The sequence below is a fragment of the Rhyacophila brunnea genome, unplaced genomic scaffold (genome assembly GCF_057557595.1).
Source record: "Rhyacophila brunnea isolate RB1 unplaced genomic scaffold, BYU_Rbru_1.0 scaffold_20, whole genome shotgun sequence".
NCBI lineage: Eukaryota > Metazoa > Arthropoda > Insecta > Trichoptera > Rhyacophilidae > Rhyacophila > Rhyacophila brunnea.
Window position 1 is genome coordinate 20,313,489 of NW_028232860.1, and position 24,952 is coordinate 20,338,440.

The following is a 24,952-nucleotide window of genomic DNA, read 5'->3' on the forward strand; positions in this document are numbered from 1 at the left end:
AGTTTTGATGACAGAAAAGACAATTAAGAAAAAAAATAATGTATCACTTGAAAGTTAAATAAACGTTGTAATCAATTAATTACCTCTCCTCGATGTCCGAAAATCAAAAGTTTTAATACAATTACATTATGTGGAAATATGAGAGCGCAATATTATATTAACAGCTTATGTAAAAAAAAAAGAAAAAACTTAGAAAAGAAATCAAAAATACAACTACATAGAAAAGAAGACGATGTCATAAAACTAAACGAACGAATACCGCACCGAAAGCTCACTGCGGGGTTAAGAATAATCACATAAAATGTTTATCGGAGTAGATTTTTGGGTTTCCACTGTGTGTCCTTCCTTCTTTACTCGACGTTTCGGGCTCGTTGCAGAGGCCATTATCAAGAGATGATCTCTTGATAATGGCCTCTGCAACGAGCCCGAAACGTCGAGTAAGGAAGGACACACGGTGGAAACCCAAAAATCTACTACGATAAAAGACAACCGTGAAAGCCTCAAACATTATAGAAAAAAGGTTTCTCCGGCCGATCGGTCTCGTATACGAACGAGGGCGCCGCGACCGTGCCCCGCTCGACAGTCGATTCGGGAGCGGCCGTAATCAGTCACATGGCACTGAACCGCGGCAAGATCCAGTCACTGACATATTGTTCACAACAGAATTGAAATGCGCACTTTGAGTTGAGCCCGAGCGAATCTATTCCTGCTCACAGGGTATGGCTGTGTCAGCGGACCGGGTGTGCGGTTTCTTCTCCACCGCCCCGTTGCTCCTCTCCTCCGATTCCTTTTCCTGGCTGACGATCTCCTTGGTGGCATCCCCATTCTGCTCGACCGTCTCTTCCTTCTCGGCTTTTCCGTTCATATCGGCATCCTTAGTTTCCGTGCAGCTCTTGCCGTTGACTCTCTCCTCTGCCGCCGGGGCATTTCCGTTAGTCGTCTCCTCGCCGGACGCTCCATTGGTTTTAATGCTAGCCGTTTCTTCGAGCGGTTCTTTACTGTCGGCCAATTTTGATTTGCTAGTGGTCTCTTCTGTGACTGTAGGAACCGTGTTTTTTTCGTCTGCAGTCTCAGTTTTGGGTTCGGGTGCCTCCGGTTCTGTTTCTATTTGAACCGCTTTCTCTTCGATCACAACTGGCGGACTCTCATCTTTGGATGTTTCAGATACTGGGGTTTCAACTTCAGGAATGCTTTCTTTTACTTCCGTTTTATCTGTACTCTCTATTTCTGGGGTCGCTTCAACGGATTCAATTTTGTCTAAGGGAACTGAATTAATTGGTTCTTTAGCGGGAGGAGTGGGATCATCCGACTCTTCCATTTGTATTTCAGCTTTGTCCGGTTGAATATCGGCAGGAACTGCAACGGGTTCCGCAGCGGTCTCAGCAACCTCCATGGGATCGTCCACGACTGTGTTGCCGTCGCCAATGGTTTTCTGAATTAAAGTCTCGCTGGAGGAGATGTCTTTGTCGACTTTAGACAATATCTCAGCGCATTCTTTTTCGAGAGCGGCGCCCTCCTCTCCGAGGAGGTCATCCAGTTTATTTTCTATTTCTTCTGCGGGCGGTTCTTCGGCTGACTCTGAGAGCCCGTTTTTGGCCGGTTCGCTCTCTATTTTTTCAGCTACTATTTCCTTTTCAGGAATCTCAGTCGGCAAAACTTCAGGAGTTTCAACAGCATCAATTTCTATGCTTTCAGCTGCTTTTACTGTTTCCTCTTTGTTTTCTTTGGGTGCATCTTCCTCAGGTTTAGCTGGACATATTTCAGGTTCAGTCTTTTCTTCTGTTTTCTTAGCATCTTCTACTGGAGCGGTGACCTCCATCTCTTCAACTTTTTCAACTTTTTCAATATTTTCAGTAACTTCCTTGACGGGTTCTTCATCAGGCTTTTCAATTTCAGGCTTCGATGAAGCATCGTCTTTTGCGACCTTTGTCTCCACCTCGACTTTAGCGTCTGATTTTTCATCCGCAATATCGTTGTTTGGCTTTTTATCTTCAGTCTCTACGGCGACTACTTCAACTTTCTTTTCAGTCTTTTCGGCAACGATATTCTCGCTTTTATCGATGACAATATCTGTATCAACTTGTGCAGCAGCTTTATCAGTCACGTCTTGAGTTTTTTCCACCTGTGCTACCACCGCAGGAAGAGCTTCCTTTTCAGGGTCTTCTTTGGCCGGCGTGCTATCAGTCTCCATTGCTTGTGGCACTTGGTCCTTATCGCTATGTTCGTTTTCAGTCTTATCGTTCCCTTCGTCGTCCGGTTTTTTTTCAGTCTCATTTGTTTCAATCTCGAGGGGTTTCACATCGGACGCCTCCGCGTCCACCTCCATTGCTTCCGGTTTCTCCGCTTCGTCGACTTTCGTGACTCCGTTTTCTTCCGGTTTAATAGCCTCAGTCTCTTTCTCGGTTTCTGGAGCTGTTTTAGCGAGTTTCGCCGGCGGCAAATCCTGCCAAACATAATATAAATTAGTCATCAAATATACAGTTGTGAGCTTACTTGGGACGTACAATAGAGAATCTTGATTATCAGGACTAATTAGGGATGAAGGTAGTCTGGATAACGATAAATCCAGACACTATCGAAAAAATAATAAAATATCTATACATACTCCTACAATAAACCTTTTTAATAGCAATTTGTGAACAATTCACATTATTTTACGGATTGCATAATTTAATTTGTACCCTTTCGTTATATGTAATCATGTAAAAGTGATGACCAAAAAGCAATGACGATCAAAAGATAACCTAGGTTATACTGTAATGGCAAAACTAAGGAATGTTGTTTGATTTTTCATTGCATTATTGATTATAACTTATAGATTTCAAGGATTTGGCAAACACATGGGTAAAATAAAATAAAAATACATTTATAGAGAAATAAATAAAGACATTTATTTGTATAGAATTAGAGATATATGTATAGGTACAATTATTGTGATCAATATTAATTTAAATATAAACTGTCTGTAACATATATTATATACTAAAAAAACAGGTAGCACTACTTAAATAGGATAATAAAATCAGTAAGATTAGTATATATTTTACTGTCTGCATTATATACTTATATATATGTAGTAGGTGAATGATCTTTGGTCACAAACAAAACATGCAAACTATGCAAGGTTTATTAAAAAAAGGTTTGACAACATCTACATTTTACAGCATTACAATTACAGCTTTATTCAACGTACCCACCGCGAGTGTTCATCACTTATCGTTATCGAAGCAACTCAAATCAACGCTGCGGTAATCAATTACGGGAGGATTCACTAATTGTGTAACAGGGTAAATTAGCTATGCAACTTCTCTCGCGCATGTGCATTATAACAAATTATCTATTTATTTTTATACTAGAGAAAATGAAATGTTATTGTGTAATTTCAGTATTGCAAATATGTCCCTAACCATTTGCTTCAAATTAAAAATCTCAATAGATTTGCAGATTACAAATGATATACTATGGTGATAATATTATCTCTGCATAATATTTCTCACCCTCGGTCCTAGGACGTCAGTCAAAAGGGATATTTGTATAATTAAAATGATACTTACTGTTATTGTGTGTTTCAGTAAAAATGAACTAAGTAAAACATAAGATAATATACGTTCAGTATCACCATGACCATTATAATTACGTAATGTAGTTAGATTTAAAACTTAGGTATTAAGGTGTGTTTTTAGTTATTTTGTGTTTGGACTTGCACTTGCATTTATTGTTATCATGAAAAAACTTTTTTTTATAAATATTTTTGTTTAAATTTTATGATGGCGGAAGAGAATGTGGATATCGGAGAAATTGTTAATGAGGAATTAGATTCCAATTATGACATGTCCGAAGAGGAATTGCAGCAAGAGGACAGTGACCATGATATAGATGATACGGAATCGGAAGAACCGATAGATTTCTTGAGATCTCGGAGAATTCCAATAATCCATGATTTCGATGTGGCGTGACATCGAATAAATTAAGTGAAACTTTTCCTGAGTGTCTTTTTTTGAACATTTTTTAAATGCCAATATTATGTCAGCAATAGTTCCTCAAATAAATGCCTTTTTTTACTATATATTTAATACAATCGACCTTGGACGAAAATCGCCATCACATAATTGAACCGATACAACAATGCCAGAGTTGTATACATTTTTAAGTCTCCATGCTTATGACAAGGAATAAACATACATCAATAGAGGAGCATTGGAGTAGCGACCCTTACCTCCATGAGACATTTTTAGAAAAATTATGTCTAGGGATCGGTACCAGCTAATTTTACAGATGTTGGATTTGTGCATTGACGAATCGATAATTGTATTTAAAGGGAGGTTAATTTTTAAACAGTTTATACCATCTAAAAGACATCATTTCGGGATCAAAATGTTTGTATTCTGTGACGACTGGATATATAATTGATTTTATCATTTAATTTATTGTTGGGAGGGTACGGATATAGCTGACTCATAATTTAGGCATTTCTGGTGCGGTTGTGATGACATTGATGTCCGACTATATCGGCAAAGGTTACACATTGTGGTGTGATGATTGGTACACCAGTCCAGGTTTATTTAAATATCTACACAGCCAAATGACCAGTGCTTATGGAACGGTCAGGAAGAACCGTAAAGAGTTAAGAGCCTACCTCCACCCCTCGCCATTGCAATTAACCCATATTAGGTACAGGCCAATTATCGAACTAATGGTACCCACTCGACTATAATATTTATAAATTTAATTAAGGCGAAGCTTGGATGAAGTTTTCATTTTTTAATAATAACCAGTCAGTTTTTATGTTGTTGTTGAATGTTATAATTTATAATAAATAAGCTCATGTGACATGATGGTAATGTGTTTCTAGCATAATAGCCCGTTTACACATGCATGGATTACTGCTGACCTACGTATTATCGTGACGATAACAATAAAATGCAAGTGTGAACACGTATTATCATGCAAGACTGCATTCATAAATCGAAAAAGTTCAGTGGCTTCTGAATTTTCACGCGATATCTGAGCATGCGCAGTAACGACAGTGGCGAACCTGCCAGAATACGAACTAAACTGTGCAGCATAGAAAACCTTCAGGCAACAGCAACCAATTCGCTGACAGTTGAAAAGTGAGATTGATGAGACAATTAGCATTTTTGTGTGTAAACAGTTAGTATTGTTGTTTAATTAACTCGTTATTATAGCGTATTTACACATTTATTGATTTACTTGCACCAATAGTGTGTAAATTGAAATATCGCAAAAAAACATATGTAACACGTAAAAGTGCTGACCGTCTCGCCAATCTCATACTTCAAGCGCAAGCGTATGTTGCTATTTCACTTGTTATGAAAATTGGTAAAAGTCAAAATGCTCCGCGCAGTATAGTAAATATAGATAAAAAAATGTGTCACTGAGTTTCAAAACCCCCTATAACACCTTTTTGAAATAATTGAGATATATAAATCAATGGATTCATAATTAAAATCTCTACATGAAAATTTTATTGTTTCTTTTAAAGTCTGCTATGATTGACTGTCATTTATGAAAGTTAAGTTAAGTTGTGTTAAACTCAGCGACACAAATATTCTTTGACTATCATCTACTATGGCTTGGATTAGGCAGGGTTTCATCGAATTTAAAAAACTAACCAGCACCACCTGCAAATTGTATTATTACTTCAATGAAACCAAATATTCATGACTGACAAAGTTTAGTGTGTACTATTTATGTAAAATCTTACCAGTCTCTACCTCCACCCCTCGCCGCACTACTATATAACATTTGACGTTAAGATGTATAAGAATTTACTTAATGATTTCTTGGAAAATACTCACAACATCTCGCAGCAATTAGAGCATGGATGGATTAAGATTAAATTAATATATCATTTGTCAACATTTTGAAACACTTGGTTTGAGGTATGTATGAGTATTTAATGGTTCTTTTTTGCCATCACTTTCATACGTTTGGGCTAGGTTTTCTCCAACATCTTTGAGTGAAACAGATTACAATATAATACACATCTACATCAGTGTTGCCATCTTTTCAAAGTGGAATTATAGTGCAGAGCCTCCAAAACTATAGTATTTGGGGAAAAAATATAGTACGAGTTGTCATTTGTTGAAAATGTAGAGGTTTTTTGTTTCTTAGAAAAAAAGAATAACGGAGAATTTGAGAAACTCTGAGACGCCTTTTTATTTAGGTACCTCTTCCGACCAAAAATGCTTTCCGAAGAATTCAAGAAATTTCATTTTAAACCAAAGTCGAGGGATTTTTTTACATTTTTCGAGCAATTTTTTTTCCAAGTTCTCCAAATCGTTTTATATTGCGAAATTTTAGTACTTTTTGCACATTTTTTCCTATATTCAAAATTATAGTATTTTGGGCGTACTATACCGGTTTTATACCGTACATAGTACGCCAACCAAAATTATGCATAGTACGGTTGGCAACACTGATCTACATATTATATCTACAAGCATGCATAGGTCTAAAAAATAATACATATTAGCTTTAAATAAGTAATAAAAATATGTTAGAGCAAAATGTACAGTACTCACATGGAACCCATGGATTGTCTGTTGTATAACTTATAAATCCTATTTTGATCAAATATGTGATTTTTATTGAACATGTATTGTCGAGTAAACTTTATTTGAGATTTCATGGAGAAATTAAAATCCTACAACTGGTTGCTGATGGAACTCATAAACTGGCCAATGACTGATGCTTCGCTTTGCACACGGCACTACTGAAACCCACTTGCAATAACAATCTCATAACCGCAAACTGTCAAACCCATTGTCTTTCCTACTTCATTATAAGCTTTTTCCGTAATATCTTTACGGGAATATTTATAGTAATTGATTATACAGGCAGGAGTATTTCTCAACTTCTGCCACTAATTTAAAATTAACTTTAACTTTTATCTTCTTTAACTTTGGACTTCTTGACTTGTTTTTGCTTGTTCAGTTCAGTGCTACCAATTTTGGTAAGAAAATATGATTTTTCATCAAATCTACTGATTTTGAAACTGTGAGATTCCAATATTGCTGTGAGCGAGCCGCCATTGAAATACATTAGCTAGATATGGCTGGAAAAAATTCTAGCCAGTATCTAGCTAATAGAGAGACTGAAACTAAAAAGTTTCAGTCTCGTCTTTTTTGAGTATTCTCATGGCATATGTCGACAAAAATCTCATGAATTGATTGCCAACAACGGATAAAATTCCAAACATCGTAAATACTAAGAATCATCATTTTGTAATATTTTAAAATGACATTTAAAACAAATATTATAAGGATTTTTACAAAAAAAAAGTTGTTTTTCATTTAAAGGTTCACAAAATAGAATGACGATCCATGGGGTTCATGCATTACTTGTAACAATATAAAATTATCACCATATGTAGTGTCTGTACATGTCTAATCAATAACAGTTAGCAACCACCGATAAGTCAAAAATTATCCACTCAATCTGCCAGTAACCAAAGAGCATGATGAAATAATGAAATGATTAGGCAACCTCGTCCTGCGTCGTCTCCGGTTTCCGTTTAGTGGTGAGGGCTGCAGCGGCTAGAGGGATGTCGGCGAAGGACTCCACTGATGCATAATTGGTTTTGTCTTCATCGGTGAGCGGGGCGTTGCCCTCCCTCACCAGCAGGACTACATTGAGGCCGGCTTCACGAGCTGCGGCACCCTCTGAAATTATTCATGATTCAATTATAAGACGACATATTATATTTATTTAGCCTGTCACTGTGGCGATATTCGTAAAGTATTTACACTCTATATTCAATTGGGCCTAAAAGAAGTCGTGTTAACTTTACAACAGACAGCTGGCCTCATAGGGCACGTCGCTAATTTTCTACAAACACGTGTGTATCTCAATTTTTGTCAGTTTTGAGTTGTTTTCCTCTCCATGTTGCCCATACAGAATATAATGCCAAACCATACTGATTTGCTATCTAAATAAGTATTAATACTTGGTATCATATTAAAATCAATCTAAAAGTATCAATATTTTGTAAGAGTATGAAAAGAAAGTATGTAATGGGGGTGGCATACTGACATTTTCTTATTAACGGCCCACATGCTCGTCGTAGGTCAAAATTGAGTTTTTATTGTATTTTCAAACCATGATCCAGGACACTCCTTAAACGTTGTAGATAATCTATTTATATAATTTTGAAGCCTTATTATCCTTTATATTTATTTTAAACATTTGATGACTGCATAAAGTATTTTTGTTACATAAAATAGTATTCTTTTAAACCTCTCGCTCTAATGTTTTAGAATATAGTCATATTTCAGTACATGAATGTGCAGTGTTAAGATTTTTGACGTTTATTATATTTTAATCGCATTTATAAAACCATTAGTATAATTTATGACGAGATAATTTTAGTAAAATATTTACGATAAAAAATTATATTGATAATCTCTGTGATCCCAAATTTGACAAGAATTAAGAGTATGTTGTAGCTTAACCACTGGGGAATGACAAAAGAAATGGCGTATTTCAAAAAAACACTACCTTATTCTTAGGTCAATAATTATTATAAAGCAATCATTATTCATAAGATGTTTATCACACTTGAATGGCCAAAGACATAGCTTATAATGAGTATCTTTAGAATCATCTTCAAATGCGTTAATCTTGCCGATTTTTTGAATAATAAAATGCCTAATTCTTGTCAAATTTGGGATCACAGAGATTATCAATATAATTTTTTATCGTGAATATTTTACTAAAATTATCTCGTCATAAATTATACTAATGATTTTATAAATGTGTTTAAAAATTAATAAACGTAAGAAATTTTAACACCACTGCACATTCATGTACCGAAATATGACTATATTCTAAAACATTAAAGCGAGAGGTTTAAAAGAATACTATTTTATGTAACAAAAATACTTTATGCAGTCATCAAATGTTTAAAATAAATATAAAGGATAATAAGGCTTCAAAATTATGTAAATAGATTATCTACAACGTTTAAGGAGTGTCCAGGATCATGGTTTGAAAATACAATAAAAACTTAATTTTGACCTACGACGAGCATGTCCCCCCTTAAAACATGTAATCAAATTAATTCAGTATATCATAGCAGCAAATCTTGACAGATAAAACAAGAGAAAAGAGGATGGATATCAACATTGACAATGACATAAAGGTAAAAAAAAAACAAGTAATCAAAACAAAAAAAGAGTAAAGCAACTAGTGGAGGTAATTAATACATAACTAAGAATAAAGGAAATATTCTCACCAATCTCAGTTTGGGGATATAGCTCAATGGTAAAAATTTTCAATTGGAAATCAAAAAGTTGGTAGTTTCAGCCCACCGACATATCTATTTCCAATATAACATATGATTTCAGAATCATGAAAATTGTGATAAAAATGTTATGATGCATTTAGTAAGGAACATCAAAAGTAACACTTATTGGTATAGTTCCATCAGGCCAATTAATTAGATACATAACTCCCCGAGCTGTCATTTATTGTGATGTTAGCGATTGCGCATGACGAGCGAAATATGGGAACCAGTTTAAATATTGGCCGTATAGATTTCTGCAGAAAATCATTTTAAAACGACATTGGGGTTATCTAGGATCTCCGGAATATAACAAAACGGTGTTATTGGATGGTATGGAGTTATGTCAATACAACCTTACCGAGGTATAGCTGTTACCTCCGCCGTGAAGTTGTGCGACCTGATGCTGTCCTATTTAACAACTCAATCGAGGGCATTCAAGAAACAATCGACAGGCTGCATAATAATTCGTCTTGTTGGTTTAAAAATTTATATTTTGGGCAATAGCACCTGTTCTCTTTAAATATGTGTGAGTGCACATCACGGGAGATGCTTGCTATCTGAATGGGAATGGCTGAAGTAACATTCAACACAATACAGAATGTCTGGGATTCATGACTGTACTCGGTTAAAACTAAATACTGCCTATTCAACGGTGTTGCTTTACGGTAGTGAGTCAAGGCACTTTACAAAGGCTCAGAGAAACCGTATACTGAGCTTTGAGAAAAGATGCTTGCAGTGTCAAACGTCGATCAAATTCCGGCGTCCCAGAAGACTGTCAAATTTCACAGAGTGGATACAGCAGAAATATGGGATGCTGGCATGACCCGGGAAAAGAGTGACGAGTGATAGAGATTCTTGGAAAGGGGCTCTAACTGAGAAATAGACACGGTCAAAGAAGAAAAAAAAATAAGCCTGCTGTGGTGCTTATTCATTACACATCAACCGATCCACATCACCGGCGATTTTGTTTTAGCCTGCATAAAAAATTTACCTTTCACAACATCGGTAAGGAAAAGCGCTTCTTCCGCTTTGCAGTCTATCTTTTCAATAATATTTGTGTAGCTCTGCGATTCCTGTTTGAGACCAACGGCCGTGTCGAAGTTGCCATCGAACAGATGATGAAGGTCTCCGTTTTCAGAGTGTGTCATGAGGAGTTGCTGAGCCTGCACCGATCCAGACGAGTACACGTAAATGCGACGACCGGCAGCACGCCACGATTCCAACGCTGGCTGCACATCTTTGTACAGACTAAAAAAATAAAAATACAAATTAATTAATCAATTGAATGAATGTAGTTTTATTCATATAATTAGGGATCCTACTATATCATCTTAACTCTATATGACTGAATCTGAACCTTTTACGAGACCCTACCCTATTGTATCCTATAACCCCCCGCCACATTCTCTTTAATGTCAAACATTTATACACTTTTTATCTTTCCAGCAGCAACTTTACTGCAACTGCCTGTTGTACCTTTCTGAATTTAATATTGACCTGTTTGTTTCCACTTTAAGCGGAATTTCCAGATTTATACAGTAGGCGCTTGGTAATCCGGCACCCATATTTTTTCACCTATGCCGGATTGTCGGAAATGCCGGATTATTGGATTCCTATAGGAAATAATAAATAATCTGTCAAGGTCGGGCACGAACTGCCGAGCGAAAGGCTCTCCGCTCTGTAATCCGGCAGTTTAATGTGAAACCTGCCAGATTATAGAGGTGAGTTGCAAAATGCCGGACTATTGGACGTGCCGGATTGGTGAACGCCGGATTACCAATGTACACACCGTAGTTGCAGACGAGTAAATTTACCGATGCATAAATTTTATACGAAATAAATAATTAATGTAAATACCTACACATAACTTTGAAAAGCCTCAGAAATATAGAAAAGAAATACTAGAAAAAAATATGAATGTATAATTCCATCCTAAGGTCTATTTAAAGATTTAATTGTTTATAAACTTTTAATTATTGTGATAGTATTGTTGTTGGAATGACTTCAAGCCTAAGGTTACAATTTGTAAGGATAAACTTGGCAATAGAATCAATACTAAAAAGGTGAAAAGAACAAACAGTTGCTCAGTAGTAAATTTGTGGCGTCTTATTGCAGATGTAAGATCTCTTCACATGTCCATATTTTTTAGCTTTGTTTTTACATAACATATTCTGTAAATTAATTAGAATCATATATTTTTGTTAATTCTCCGTGCTCCTCTCTCCCACTGGCACTTTTATTAGAAACTAAACTCAGTCAAAGCACACTTGAGTGCGCGGCGACCTCAGTCTTGGTCATATATCTGTTCCTGAGACATTCCCAGGCGTAAACAACTGGTGATGCTTCACATCCAAACGTAGGGCCTCATGATATGCTCGATTAAGACCGAGTGTGGTACAGGGAGGGTTGATTTGGAGGGAACTATTAAGTAGGAGTAACCTAAATGTTGAAAATATCGAAGGAGAAACCGCTATAAGTTGTCCGCTGAGTGAGGGCGCCACATGTTAACATTTGACATATCATTCGATACTTTTTATAGTGGGATGAGCTTAGTTCTAAATTCGAACACAGGTCGATTTATGGTGAAATATCTATACCAACGTGGATTTCGCAAAAACAGACCAACAGACCAAATTTTCACATTCACAACAGACCAAGTTGTTCTGCATAACATTACAACTGGAAAACTACAATACCTTGGCTAAATTATGAAAGCACAAAAATTTCAATCAAAATTTATTTATTTACATAATTACAGTGAACTTGTTATTAAATATGTTGGAGGACGGTGCCATGTGAATTTAGCCAGCTACATTGATATACTGATAGCGAAGGGAAATCGAAAAGTCTCAAATTGTCCAGTACCATATATTTTTTAAGAGTCTTTCTAATAGGTATGTCTCTGAGGTGTTTCCAAATGTTATTGTTTAGGTAATATGAGGCGTCTAATTACAAAAAGCGATATGTCCACAATTCGATATTTGCGGGAAACAACGTTTTTATGTTTCAAGCTTCAACTATTTGTTTTAACGTGAGATTATTTTTTCCGTTGTATTCTATGTCGAAATTAGAACCAAATGGCAATTTGTTTCAGCTGATAAACTCTTAAATGTAATAAATATAGGGAAAATAAAATTGGACGTAGCGCTACTTGTACCTCGCTTTTAAATTTTTTCCGCATAAGGCACATATTTCCGTGACACTGTCATGAATTTACCGGATGCTACAGCATGGGAGACGCCATTTTTAATATTGAACATTCCCTTATTGGTTGACTTAAACACGCGCGAAAATCAAACAAGCTTTAAATAATATGAAACACGAACGTGGAGCTTTTTGTAGTAAATCGAGACTTAAAATATTTTTTTTCGTAGGGTTTCGTCGCGTTTCGGAATTTTTCGATCAATACATAGTGTAAAATTACACAAAGAATATGTGCGTATTTTTTTCTCGATTTTGACCAAATGTGGATTGTGCTTTTTGGAATTAGACGCCTGATATATAAAAAATATTTAAACATGCAATACATTTTTAAAAATTCTGATGGCTTAAATCGGTTAGTTATTTGAAGAAAACCGCTAACTGGGTAGTATTTTTACCCCGGTTAATCGGAAGCCCTAGTCACAAGGGTCACATAATCTTGACATTTTTTTTCTCATTTGAAGTGCATCAATGCTGATTCTGCGATTTTCGTGGGCTTCAAGCCTACATACATGATCTCGACTAATGAAACAGTGACGAGTGATTATTGCTATACGACGGTCATGTCTGCAGGTTAGAGGTGGAAAAACTGGTCGATTTTGAGGATTTGATAATTACTACCAGTATAAAAAAATTCTTAGTATCAAAACTTGTTCCAAAATACTTACTAGTATTTGGAATACTATATAGAGCGGTTGGCGTGCGTATGCGACATCTCATACTCAACTGGAACTAAAACTTAACTCCATATTATTATTAGTATTTGAAATATCGGCTTCAATAGAATCGCTAAATATACACTGAGCACTGGCTCGAAATGTCCCATCTATTATAAATTTTAAACACATTTTAAATTTATGAATTGTTTTTATGTTATGTTAAAATATTCTTGTTAACATAAAATGAATAACAATGATTCTTTTTATTGTAAACTGAGTCACCTCAATCACCTCACCACATTTCCGAGGGAATAATATGCTGCTACAGAAAATTTATAACCTATTTGTTCATACAAAAGATGATGTCATTCGTATGCATAGACTAATAAACTAAAATATAATTGTATTCAAGTGCTACCTCCGCTCGCGCGCATTTAATGTCAATAGTATTGAAAGTCTACCAACTAGCCAGCGACTCGCGATGGGATCATCACAAGTTTATTGGGCCACATGTACTGAGTATGGGTAGTTTCATCCGATACTAGAGTACACAAACTGGTGACAGTATTTCCAACTCACCTCTACTGCAGGTGCACCCATATTGCAAATTTACATTTGTGTCTTTGATCTCGTCTGCCAAAGTCTCCACTTAAATAATATGTCTAGGTATAAATCACCTTACGTGGACACACTAAACATGCTAATCTGTTTAATTTTTTCACCTTAAATTCAACATGTTACATTGAGCCTCATATGAGGCATTTAGTATTCAACTTTGAACAAATTACAGAAGAAATTCTGGAATACAATCGTCGTTTTATAAAAAAATAAATAATATTGATTACTCACTGTCCCTTCAGATCACCCGCCTTGTAACCTCCTTCCCAAATGAGTCCGGAGAGTTTTTTGAAGTGCTGCGCTTTGCTGTCGGTGGATACGAGCCATTGAACACTCGACGCCAGGGCTGATATTTGTGCATCTTTTTCAGCCTCCTGAAAATATTCAGATGAAACATTACATCAAACTATTAAGAAAGAACACAGTAAAATATTTTTGTTTCTTTCGTGCTCTCTGGTTGACTGGTAAATAGCAATTTATGAGAATTATTATTATTGTTCCCTCAAAACAGAGGGTGACCGTTTATTTAGTTCCACTAGCTCCTGTTAACTTTGTTGCAACCACAAACAGCTGACTGAGGCATAATATAAAATTACATGCGTTTTGTGAATCAACAAATCACCCACAAAAAATTGATGGTATGAGGGTGGGTCAATAATTCCTTAGAAAAAAGCATTAAAACAGTTTTTATTTTTGTATTTTTTTTTTATTTCTCAACATAATCTCCTTGGAGCTCAATACACTTGGTTAGACGTTTCTCAATTTTTTTTAAACCGTCAGAAAAATAAGTTTTCGGAAGGTCCTCAAAATAAGCATTTGTCCGATCGATGACTTCTTTTCTTCATTTGAAAAAAAACGTTGTCCACTTAGCCATTTTTTTAAGTTTGGGAAAAGGAAAAAGTCACTGGGGGCTAAATCTGGCGAATACGGTGGGTGGTCGACCAATTCGAACTTCAATTCTTCAATTTTAGCCATTGATCGTAAACATGTGTGAACACGGGCATTGTCCTGATGAAAGAGGATTTTTTTCCTGTTTAAATGAGGCCGTTTTTCTTCAATTTTGTTTTTTAGCTGGTCCAATAAAGATGCATAATAATCCCCTGTTATTGTTTTTACTTTTTCCAAATAGTCAACGAAAATAATTCCACGTGCATCCCAAAATACAGTAGCCATAACCTTACCAGCTGATTTTACGGTTTTCGCCTTCTTTGGACATGGTTCGCCTTTCGCAATCCACTGCTTTGACTGTTCTTTCGTCTCGGGAGTATAGTGGTGTATCCATGTTTCATCTACAGTCACAAAGCGACGAAAAAATTCATCCGGATTGCGTTGCATGAGCGACAACAGGGCTTTAGAGGCCACCACCCTATTGCGTTTATTGTCGACTGTGAGCAAATGCGGCACCCATCTTGCAGAAATTTTTTTCATGCCCAATTTGTCATGTAAAATAGAAATGACGCTACCTTTTGAGATCCCTGTAACCTCAATTATCTCACTCAACTTTAATCTTCGGTCACTTAACACCATATCGTAGATTTTATTGATCATTTCTGGTGTAGTCACCTCTACAGGACGTCCTGAGCGTGGTTCATCCTTTGTTGATGTACGACCACGTTTAAATTCATTTAACCAGTTATAAATAGTTGCAAGTGAAGGAGCAGATATGCCGTGAACTAAATCCAACTCATTTTTTATTTCCTTTGCTGTTAAGGCCATGCATTAGTTGAGGCACGGTCTAAAAAGATCGTTGCTAGGCGATGCGCGGACTGCGGGTCGCGGGTGCAAATGACACTTGTCAAACGAAATATTATTTTTCATATAAATCCAACATACGTTCATTTTATGTTCTGTTTATTGTTCTATTAGTAACAATAATAATATATTCATTGACATGTTTTCTTTTTAAAGTAAATGGGTAACGTTTTTAGTCATCTTTACACGATTTTAGAATTAATTGACCCGTCGCCATCACGCAGCAAAGTGACGTGCTTCTGGCTCGAGATTCTCTCAGTGAATGGCAGCGAGTCCAAAATTTCGTTGCGCCTACAGTTGGAAATTATTTGGCGTTTCACTGATGCGTCACCTTAACCCTTTTATATTAAAATGTTTAATAACAGCTCTAAACTCAATTTTCTCCATTTTCCATTTTTCCCTTTTTGCACAAGCAAATTTTTTTTTTAAATGTACGAGAAACACACAACAACCCGACCAATCTGATTGAAACTTCGCAGCATACTGAATCGGTAGTGCCGCTGCATGAAAACAAACCGCTTACAGTACTAGTCGCGCCACCTGTCGGCTTTTCTAAGGACTTATTGACCCACCCTCGTATTAGTTAACCAGGGTCGGCTTTGGCAGAGTTTACTTGAATTTATTAAAAACTAACTAACACAATCTGCAATTTGTATTCTTAGTTCAACGAACACAAATAAGTATGCGACTGACAAAAGTGCATACTATTTAAGTCGGATCTTTACAGCCCAACTCCACCCTTCCCCACTGAAATATCGTCGGCTTACTATGCAAACCTATGTCTGTATTATGTAAATGTTGAGGAGAGAATTAAAACATTATTAATTATTACATTTCTTTTATAAATAAAAAACTTTTTGATTTATAAAATAAATGTATTAAATAATATGTTTTAACTCTTTTCTGAACATTTACATAAAACTGACATAGGTTTGCATAGTAAGCCGACGATATACATATAGTTGAATACAGAAAATGGAGATATCATGTCACATAATAATGATGAAGATATGTATAAGCTGATCAGTACTTTAATTAAAAAAAGGTCTCAGATGGGGGGGAACAGGAGAATAATTTTCAAATGCTTACCTTGTCAGGTATAGCGACAGCCCCCTCAACTTTGTCTGCTATGTCTTTGGCAGCCTGTGCCCTCATTCCCTCTACAGCCTCCTGCACTGCGGCAATTTCCCAGTTGGCCGCCAGGAACTCTCCTGCCTTTGCGGCGGCGAAAGGGAATAAGACATCCTGGAAAGAAGAAAAAAGTGTCAAATCAAGTGTCATAGGTTCGGAGCATTGATATATTATATGATACGGTTTTACATGTTCATATAGTGGAACAATTAAACCTTGAACATCAGCAGATCTGATTTCTTTTAGTGCACACGTATTATACAGAGCGAATTTGATTAGTTTCTATTCCCGATTTCACTTACATCAAGCCCATTTGCATTGCTTTCTCTCGCACGCTTTTTAACATGTGTTTAAGTTTATCCTATATTTCTCCACACTCTATAATCGTACCTTCTTATAACCACACCGGGACGATAATGCACTTGTAATTATTTTTGTGTTCCCTGGCATTCACCCATTCCAGTATAATCATTTAGCAGAATCATGTAAACTACAAACCTATTAACCAACGTATTGAAGTAAAAACATCAGTCATGTAGTACTAAATAAAATATTTATATATATAAATATAAATAAAACATTTTTAAAAATTCTAATACAATCAATTACCCCTGTTCTCCCTGACCGTTTTAAAATTAGTTTATGGAAAGATACAACAGCTGATACCAAAAACTAACTGATGAAACAAAAGCAACGGGATGCTAAAGATTAAATTCTACCGCACTAAGTAAAACCGGCAGAACCAAGGCCTGAACAAAAACGAACCATAAGTGCGAGTGAGAAAGCATTTGGCACGCTTGTATCTCCGCAATATGCGTTAGAGTAAGATAGAATTTCTACGACTAATTTAAACATGTTCTGTACACGTCGCCGATAAATATTGATTTGGATGACTAGTCATTTAAAAACTGCGAGCACGTATTGCTGAAATTTATTGTTTTTGTGTTAAATATATAGTTAGTGGTAATAATTATTTTTAGTTAATTTAGTAGAAAATATGGTTAACTATGATGTTTTAATTTGGTAGCCGCACTGAGAAGCAACACGATGGTATAATGTTTCATAAGTTAATAATAATAAAATTGAGGTTCTACTGTGCGTTATATGCAAGAAGCATGGCTTCATTTTGCCAAACAATACCCACTCACTTTATATTATTACTCTGAGGGCAGCAGAAGCAAAATTTTTTCTATAATCACTTTGAAATTGTTTACTACTGATTCTCGATTTTTTCAAAGATTAAAATAACAATGATATCATTTTCCATATTCACCTGATTCAAAATTAGTGTATCTGACATTATTGACATTGGACACTTATTGGTAAATAATAATTATTGTCTTATAGGTATATATTATTAATTTATACTCTCAACATGTTAACAACTAAGATTGGGATTTAAAACATTGGCAACAAATGCATACATTATAATGATCACACAATGATTATAATGGATTTGTGATTTTAAACTTTCCTCTCTATAGAGTCTGTTCAATTCCACTTGAGTTTCTAATAAAATTCAAGCGCTGAACTGTAAATTTATAAATGTTTTCTAATTTCGATCATGTTTTCATGTCTTTGAATTTATTTTAAGATATTATGCAGCTCCAAATACCAATCTGTATTTTAAAAACTGAACATAGGAAGATAAAAATGTGTGAGATAAATTAATGACATTTAAAAAAAACACTATATGAGTTAAATATAATCTTTTTATTGTATTAGATGAGACAAGTTTAGATGTGTGAGCCGGCTTAGGTCCACATTAAAAGCCGTGTAATATTATTTATTTTGATATGACAGCGTTCTTGTGGAGGAAAGTTCTTCAAAGTTCACTGAATGTGAAGAGGAATTTTTCCTCACCTTACATGTTTGGTGGTAGGCAGATACATTAAATTAATTATTTTATAGGTACGTACATAATCAAATTTTAAGTATAAATTCATACAAAATAAAGTTGATAACTATACAAGGAATGAGAATCAACATTTTACACTATCATGTGTGGACGTATCTCAGCAGACTTTTTACGAGGATCAGTACTTAGCCATTTTGCCAGACCATTGGATTTCTATAAACACACATAACTGATAAACAGTAGCATGTACATTTTGGTCCAGCTGTGTGATTTGAGACCACGATAGGTACCCAAGATATTCCGGGACACTGAATTGTGAATTACGATGGTAGTGCTAGTTATTGATTATTTTAGAATGCAATGCGGTGGCCTGTTCACAGTATATGATGATTTTCGATTGAACATTTTATTCAAATTAATTAATGTATTACCATTTTACAACACTCATTTACTACAGTCTACCTCTACCATATTGCATTCGAAGAATAAGCAAAAAACTAGAACTATGATAGAAATTTACAGTTTCGTGCCACGGCCTGAATATAGTCGGCCTTAAGTGGCACCATAGTCGATTCGAGGGTGTATTGGTAGTGTAAGCTACAATGCCTGTTTAAATGCTAACAAAAAATACCACTGCATCTATAGACCGCTTTTGCCGTACACACATTGTACTGTAGGATTGATGACCTTGAGTAGCACACCATGGTATGGAGAGGTGCATGCTCAGTATGACACGAAAGGACACAATTCGGAACGATTGGATAAAGCAACAAACAAGGCTACGCGATGTAATACTTCAAATGGAAATGGACTAGACACAATATAACTCGAAGAAGGGACAATTGAGTCATCCAGTGGTATCCCCAAAAGGTAGATCACTGGGTCGGCGAAATAGTAAAGTTCTGCGGAAGTACGTGGTAAACTGGTAACGAAACGCACAGGGCCAGAGGAGCGAGATCAGCTTGGAGCGTGTCCGGAAACTTGTACGTATGCAGTTCGCCGTATCACACATCATCGTTAAATGTTGTATCGGAAATATATGGCCGTATATTAAAGACCGTCCAACCTCTTTGGGTCGTATAGTACTGACATAAAATTCATGTCTACATAAAACATGGTTCTTGTCGGTTTACACTTTATTGGAAGCCAGCAGCAAAGAAATTTTGAAAATAACCGATATACTGGATTATTTGTAGGTAAGGTTAGGTTTTCATTCTTGAATTTTGCCAAAATCAGCTATGAAAATTGAAATAATGTATTGAATCTAATAAAATTGTAGACCGTATATATCTCCGTATGTATCTCGTTCCGATAAGAAAGCTCACGGCGAACTGTGCGAAATGTTTTATGTTGCTGGACAGATGCATAATATATAGGTAGGTACTGATTCGAATGCGTCAATTACATTGAGCTATTTTACGAGCTGTTTGTTGGCGAATTTACAATCTGCCTGTAAAGTCGCCCAGTGTAATCATTGAACAAGCTAACAAGCAGAATGTAAACAATCTACAAAGATAAGTTGAAAGCCGGTCAACTTTACACGCTACACGCCGGCGTCTACGCAGTAGAGCGTAGTAGCGACAGTGTTGGAAAAAATATAGTACGCGTTGTCATTTGTTGAAAATGTGTAGGTTTTTTGTTTCTCAGAAAAAAATAACCGAGAATTTGAGAAACTCCGAGACCCCTTTTTATTTAGGTGCTTCTTCCGACCAAAAATGCTTACCGACGAATTCAAGATATTTCATTTTAAACCAAAGTCAAGGAATTTTTTAATATTTTTTGAGCAATTTTTTTTTAAAGTTCTCCAAATCTTCTTATATTGCGAAATTATAGTACTTTGCACCAATTTGTCGAACGGAAATATCAAAATTTTAGTACGTTTTACATAAAATTATAGTATTTTGGGCGTACTATAGGTTTACTGTTTTATATCGTACATAGTACGCGGACCAAAATTATAGTACAAATACTATAATTATAGTACGGTTGGCAACACTGAGTAGCGACCTCCCGATAAAAAAGCGAACTACGTTCTGTCAAAATAGTCGCTAGCTTGTTGGCTTCTCAGCGAATGGAAAGTTTTGTGTGTCATCATCACAATCGCAGTAGCTGAATCGCCCGCTTTTAAATTCGCCAACGAACAGCTCGTAAAGTAGCTCAATGTAATTGACGCATTAGACATACTTATTATGTAAAAATAAAATAATAGTAGTGTTGAAATCTTTTGTGAGTGTGACTTTGTTAATGTTGTGAATTCTTAAAATGGAGTTAATTAATTAAACAAAATTATTGTTATATTATAAGACTGCTTTCGTTACTTACGATAAAATGTCTCGCACTGCAAATTTTCAGAATGAAATGAGAAAATTCGAAACGAAATACGTGTGCAGGATATGGTGTCAAGTTATGTCAAGGAATACAAATTATTATTTATTAAAGTTGGATAGCCATCCATTTTAGGCGTCTGTTCGAATCAATTGCTATCCAATCCGGCTTTCAAATGCACTAAGTAAAAAGACACCACCTGCCTTGCGTAACTGACTCACCAACACGTGTGCATATATTATAGAAAGAAGTTACTTTATTATACATGAAAAATGTATGTTAGGTATGCTAAAAAATACACGTTTATTAAAAAAAAAGTATATTGAAAGTTCTCAAGGGAAGGGGGGGGGGGATTTCGGGAAAAGGCCGGTGTAAATTTTGAAGCGCCTCAATATCTCTTAAAAATTCATAAATGAAAACCTAACCTAACATAACAAATAATAATCCAGTATATCTGCGTTTTCAAAATTTGTTCGCTGCTGGCTTCCTGTAAAGTGTAAACCGACAAGAACCGTGTTGTATTTAGACATGAGTTTTATTTCAGTACCTACTATACGACCCAAAGAGGTTGGACGGTCTTTAATATACGGCCATATATTTCCGATCATTTCACAGTGATACGGCGAACTGCATACCTACAAATTTCCGGACACGATGCATCACAATATTACTTTGGCAGCAGGGACGGCTCTAGTAAAGGAGCAAAGTGTGCACTGCACTCCCATCATCGATTAAATAAAAATATATAATATACAACCCCCATGTATTCCGAAAAATGCGATATCGGAAACTTATACGAAATCAATCATTTTGAATTCCGCGCGTATTCGAACATGTGATTTCGACGCGCCAACGCCAACGCCACCGTCTACCAATACACACGTAACTACACCAATGAGACGCGACCAATACACACATGCCTCCATCGGTGAGACATGCCAAGGAGCAAAATTCAAAGTGTACCTTGAATTTACACTATTTTTCACGCATACATTTAAAAATTTAGATCGACAAATGAGGCTAGTAGAATCAAAACCAACAAAGTTCTATAAGACTACATGAATCTTCGTTGGAAATGATGTTTTCCAAGTTAATTCTTCAGGAGGTTGCCTGTACCTAATGCCATAGCACACAAAGCTTAACTCGGCGTTCGGACAATAAAATCATACACTGGCCGATATAAATATTCCAACACAAGCGCTTAGGCCACGCGTCGAGATATAGTTGGAAGCCTAATTATTGATGACTAATGTCATGTCGATGCATGCAGTGCAAAAATAGAAACATATTCTCGACTTATTTATCAAACGGTTAGTTTAGTAAGTTTAGTTCAACGTAAGCCGCTCCCGGTTTCACCGATTTCGCCGATATTATTATGCTAACGTTGGTGGATTAATTTTTTTATTTTCATTTTGAGATTACCCTATTACTATTAGTGTTTCAATAGGTAGGTATCTTAAATTTGATGTACACACAGTTCAGTTCAGCTTGTTAATTTGGTACTTAGGTGCATTATGATTTTAATCAGGTGGGTATTCCACAGAAAGGCTGTTATTGAGAATAAATAGGTACTTAGGTGTAGAATTGTAGACGTAGGTGGGTGGGTAGCTTTTAACAATTAATTAGCCTAGTGTTTGCCGCATTGAAGTAGGTACCTAGTTACATAGGACTTATAATATCTATTATTACGTTTATTTTGTACAGATAGGTAGGTAGGTATCTATTCAATAAGAATGAACATGGAGCATAGGTACTGTCGTTGAATGAGAATTTTACAAGTGAAATTATTATTGTTCATCGTTATTTTAATTAGCGATTCACATCGAGACGGATGACAGTTTACATTGGCCGACATTATTAGCTCAGCCAAGTATTCATTCATTGAACGGTACCTACCTACCTATTTATAATTTTTCTTATTTGAAACGATAATGGGGCCCTATTTCGTGGTCGATTTGAGATTAGGTGGTACCTATTTTGATAAGTAAGTACGATAAAAAGGCCCCATTTCTTTTGTGGTCATTTTGAGATTAGGTAGGTATCATTAACCTTATCATTAGGTAGGTAATTGTGTAGGTAGTATGTCGATAACTACCCACTGTCCTATAGTTTAATGGGAATTAATTTTCCGAGTCGAATTCATGAAGCAATTATTATTCACATCGGCGCATCATCTATTCTATAGGTGGGTAAGTATAAAGACTGCTTTTGGATCACAATAAGTGCTAATACTTCGATACAACCCTACCTTGGATAGCTGCCGTAGCGGCAGAATGTCATCAATGGGAATTTAGAGCATAAATCGACGATTCAATTCAATAACGTCATCGTAGGTATCGTGAAAATGCATTCATTAAACGAAGTTGCGATTTTATATGACAGATCACAGCACTGTCGTGTCGCAGGAACGTTCTGCGATTTGAATCTGACATGGGCTGATTTTAAAGAAAATACCGAAAATATTAATTTTTTCCACTCAATATCGACGTTTCGGCTTACTCATCATGTTAAATGTGCCGAAATTCCTTCGTTGCAAAGTTTATATCATTTTTTGCAGTTCGACGTTTAACATAGGGGCATATTGGCAATACGCGGAGGTGACATTTATTTTTTATAACTTTTATTATAACTATCTTATTACTCGATGGACAACGCTAAAACTTTGGAATATGTAAATATGCATCGTCTGAAACATATCTACAATGCGGCCGCACGCAATGAATTTTTAAAAATCGGCGGTCACAGTTAGAGTTCCGTAAACAACGCGACCGAATTATGCCAAATTATCAGCTATGTTTCGCATTAATCATTTCAAAATCATACGTATATTTAAAATGTGTACTGAAGAGAGCTAGCCGCCTACCTAGCCGGCTGGCTTTATATTTTAGTAAATGATTTTTTTTTAAATCGGGTAATTTAAGGCCATGCATTAGTTGAGGCACGGTCTAAAAAGATCGTCGCTAGGCGATGCGCGGATTGCGGGTGGCGGGTGAAAATGACGCCTGTCAAACGAAATATTAATTGTCATATAAATCCAACATACGTCCATTTTATGTTCTGTTTATTGTTCTATTAGTAACAATAATAATATATTCATTGACATGTTTTCTTTTTAAAGTAAATGGGTAACGTTTTTAGTCATCTTTACACGATTTTAGAATTAATTGACCCGTCGCTATCACGCCGCAAAGTGACGTGTTCCCGGGTCAACATTCTCTCAGTGAATGGCAGCGAGTCCAAAATTTCGTCGCGCGTACAGTTGAAAATTATTTGGCGTTTCACTGATGCGTCACCTTAATACTTAATTATAAATAATGAATAATTATTATTAACGTGACAAATTTAAACTCAAAAATGAACTAATAGTCTTATACAGTAGAGAAGATTTCTACGTTACTGTTGGAGCATTATTGATACTTCAACTTTTCACTAATAATAATTTACTGGAAGTATTTGGCAAAAGTGTTACCCTATTAAAAATAATTTGTACAATCCCGATGATTTCAGTGGGAAGTGAGCGTTGTTTCTCAACTTTAGAAAAGGTTAAGTCATTTTTGAGAAATACAATGACTCAAGACAGGCTAAATGCTCTTGCGATGTAAAGTATAGATGTTCGTCTTATCGACGTGTTTTCAAAATCGATGGAAGATGGACTTCTTGTATAAATAGGTGAGTTTTTTTTGCACTCCCTCATATTCTTGTCACCGGCCGCCACTGTTTGGCAGTATCTGACAGCCCGCAGATTTTTAATGACACAAGTTTAATGCAGAGCGAAGATCTAATAAAATTGATACCCAACCGATAAAAAAACTATAATAGTATAATATGAATGGTTATTGGGTTATTGCTGTTTGTCAAACAAGCGATAGGGTTTTGTAGGTGAAGGTTATAAAATGAACTGTGATATTTTATAATATAGAGTTGTATGCAATTTAATGATGACAACAGCTGGTGTAGTGAGAATCGTCTCACATTTGGACGATTGAGAGGTGAGGAAAACGCGATATAACTTGTTTCCGGTTTTAGAACGGATCTATGCGCCGACAACCATCGGACAAGGCGAGACAACTTTGCCGGTAAAACAAAAAACGACGTATGAGA

General features: G+C 35.9%; 1 protein-coding gene across 1 annotated transcript in view; it reads right to left on the reverse strand.

The window, feature by feature from the left end:
• Window positions 1–567: 567 nt before the first annotated feature.
• LOC147071356 (uncharacterized) overlaps window positions 568–24,952 on the reverse strand; it is a 46,839-nt gene continuing 22,454 nt past the window's right edge. Inside the window, exons 2-6 of the mRNA XM_085948606.1 lie at window positions 16,627–16,782; window positions 14,017–14,159; window positions 10,299–10,555; window positions 7,510–7,685; window positions 568–2,443 (exon numbers count right to left, since the gene is read on the reverse strand). Coding sequence (XP_085804732.1) covers window positions 701–2,443; window positions 7,510–7,685; window positions 10,299–10,555; window positions 14,017–14,159; window positions 16,627–16,782 — 2,475 coding nt within the window. The 3' untranslated portion in view covers window positions 568–700. The remainder of the gene's footprint in view (window positions 2,444–7,509; window positions 7,686–10,298; window positions 10,556–14,016; window positions 14,160–16,626; window positions 16,783–24,952) is intronic.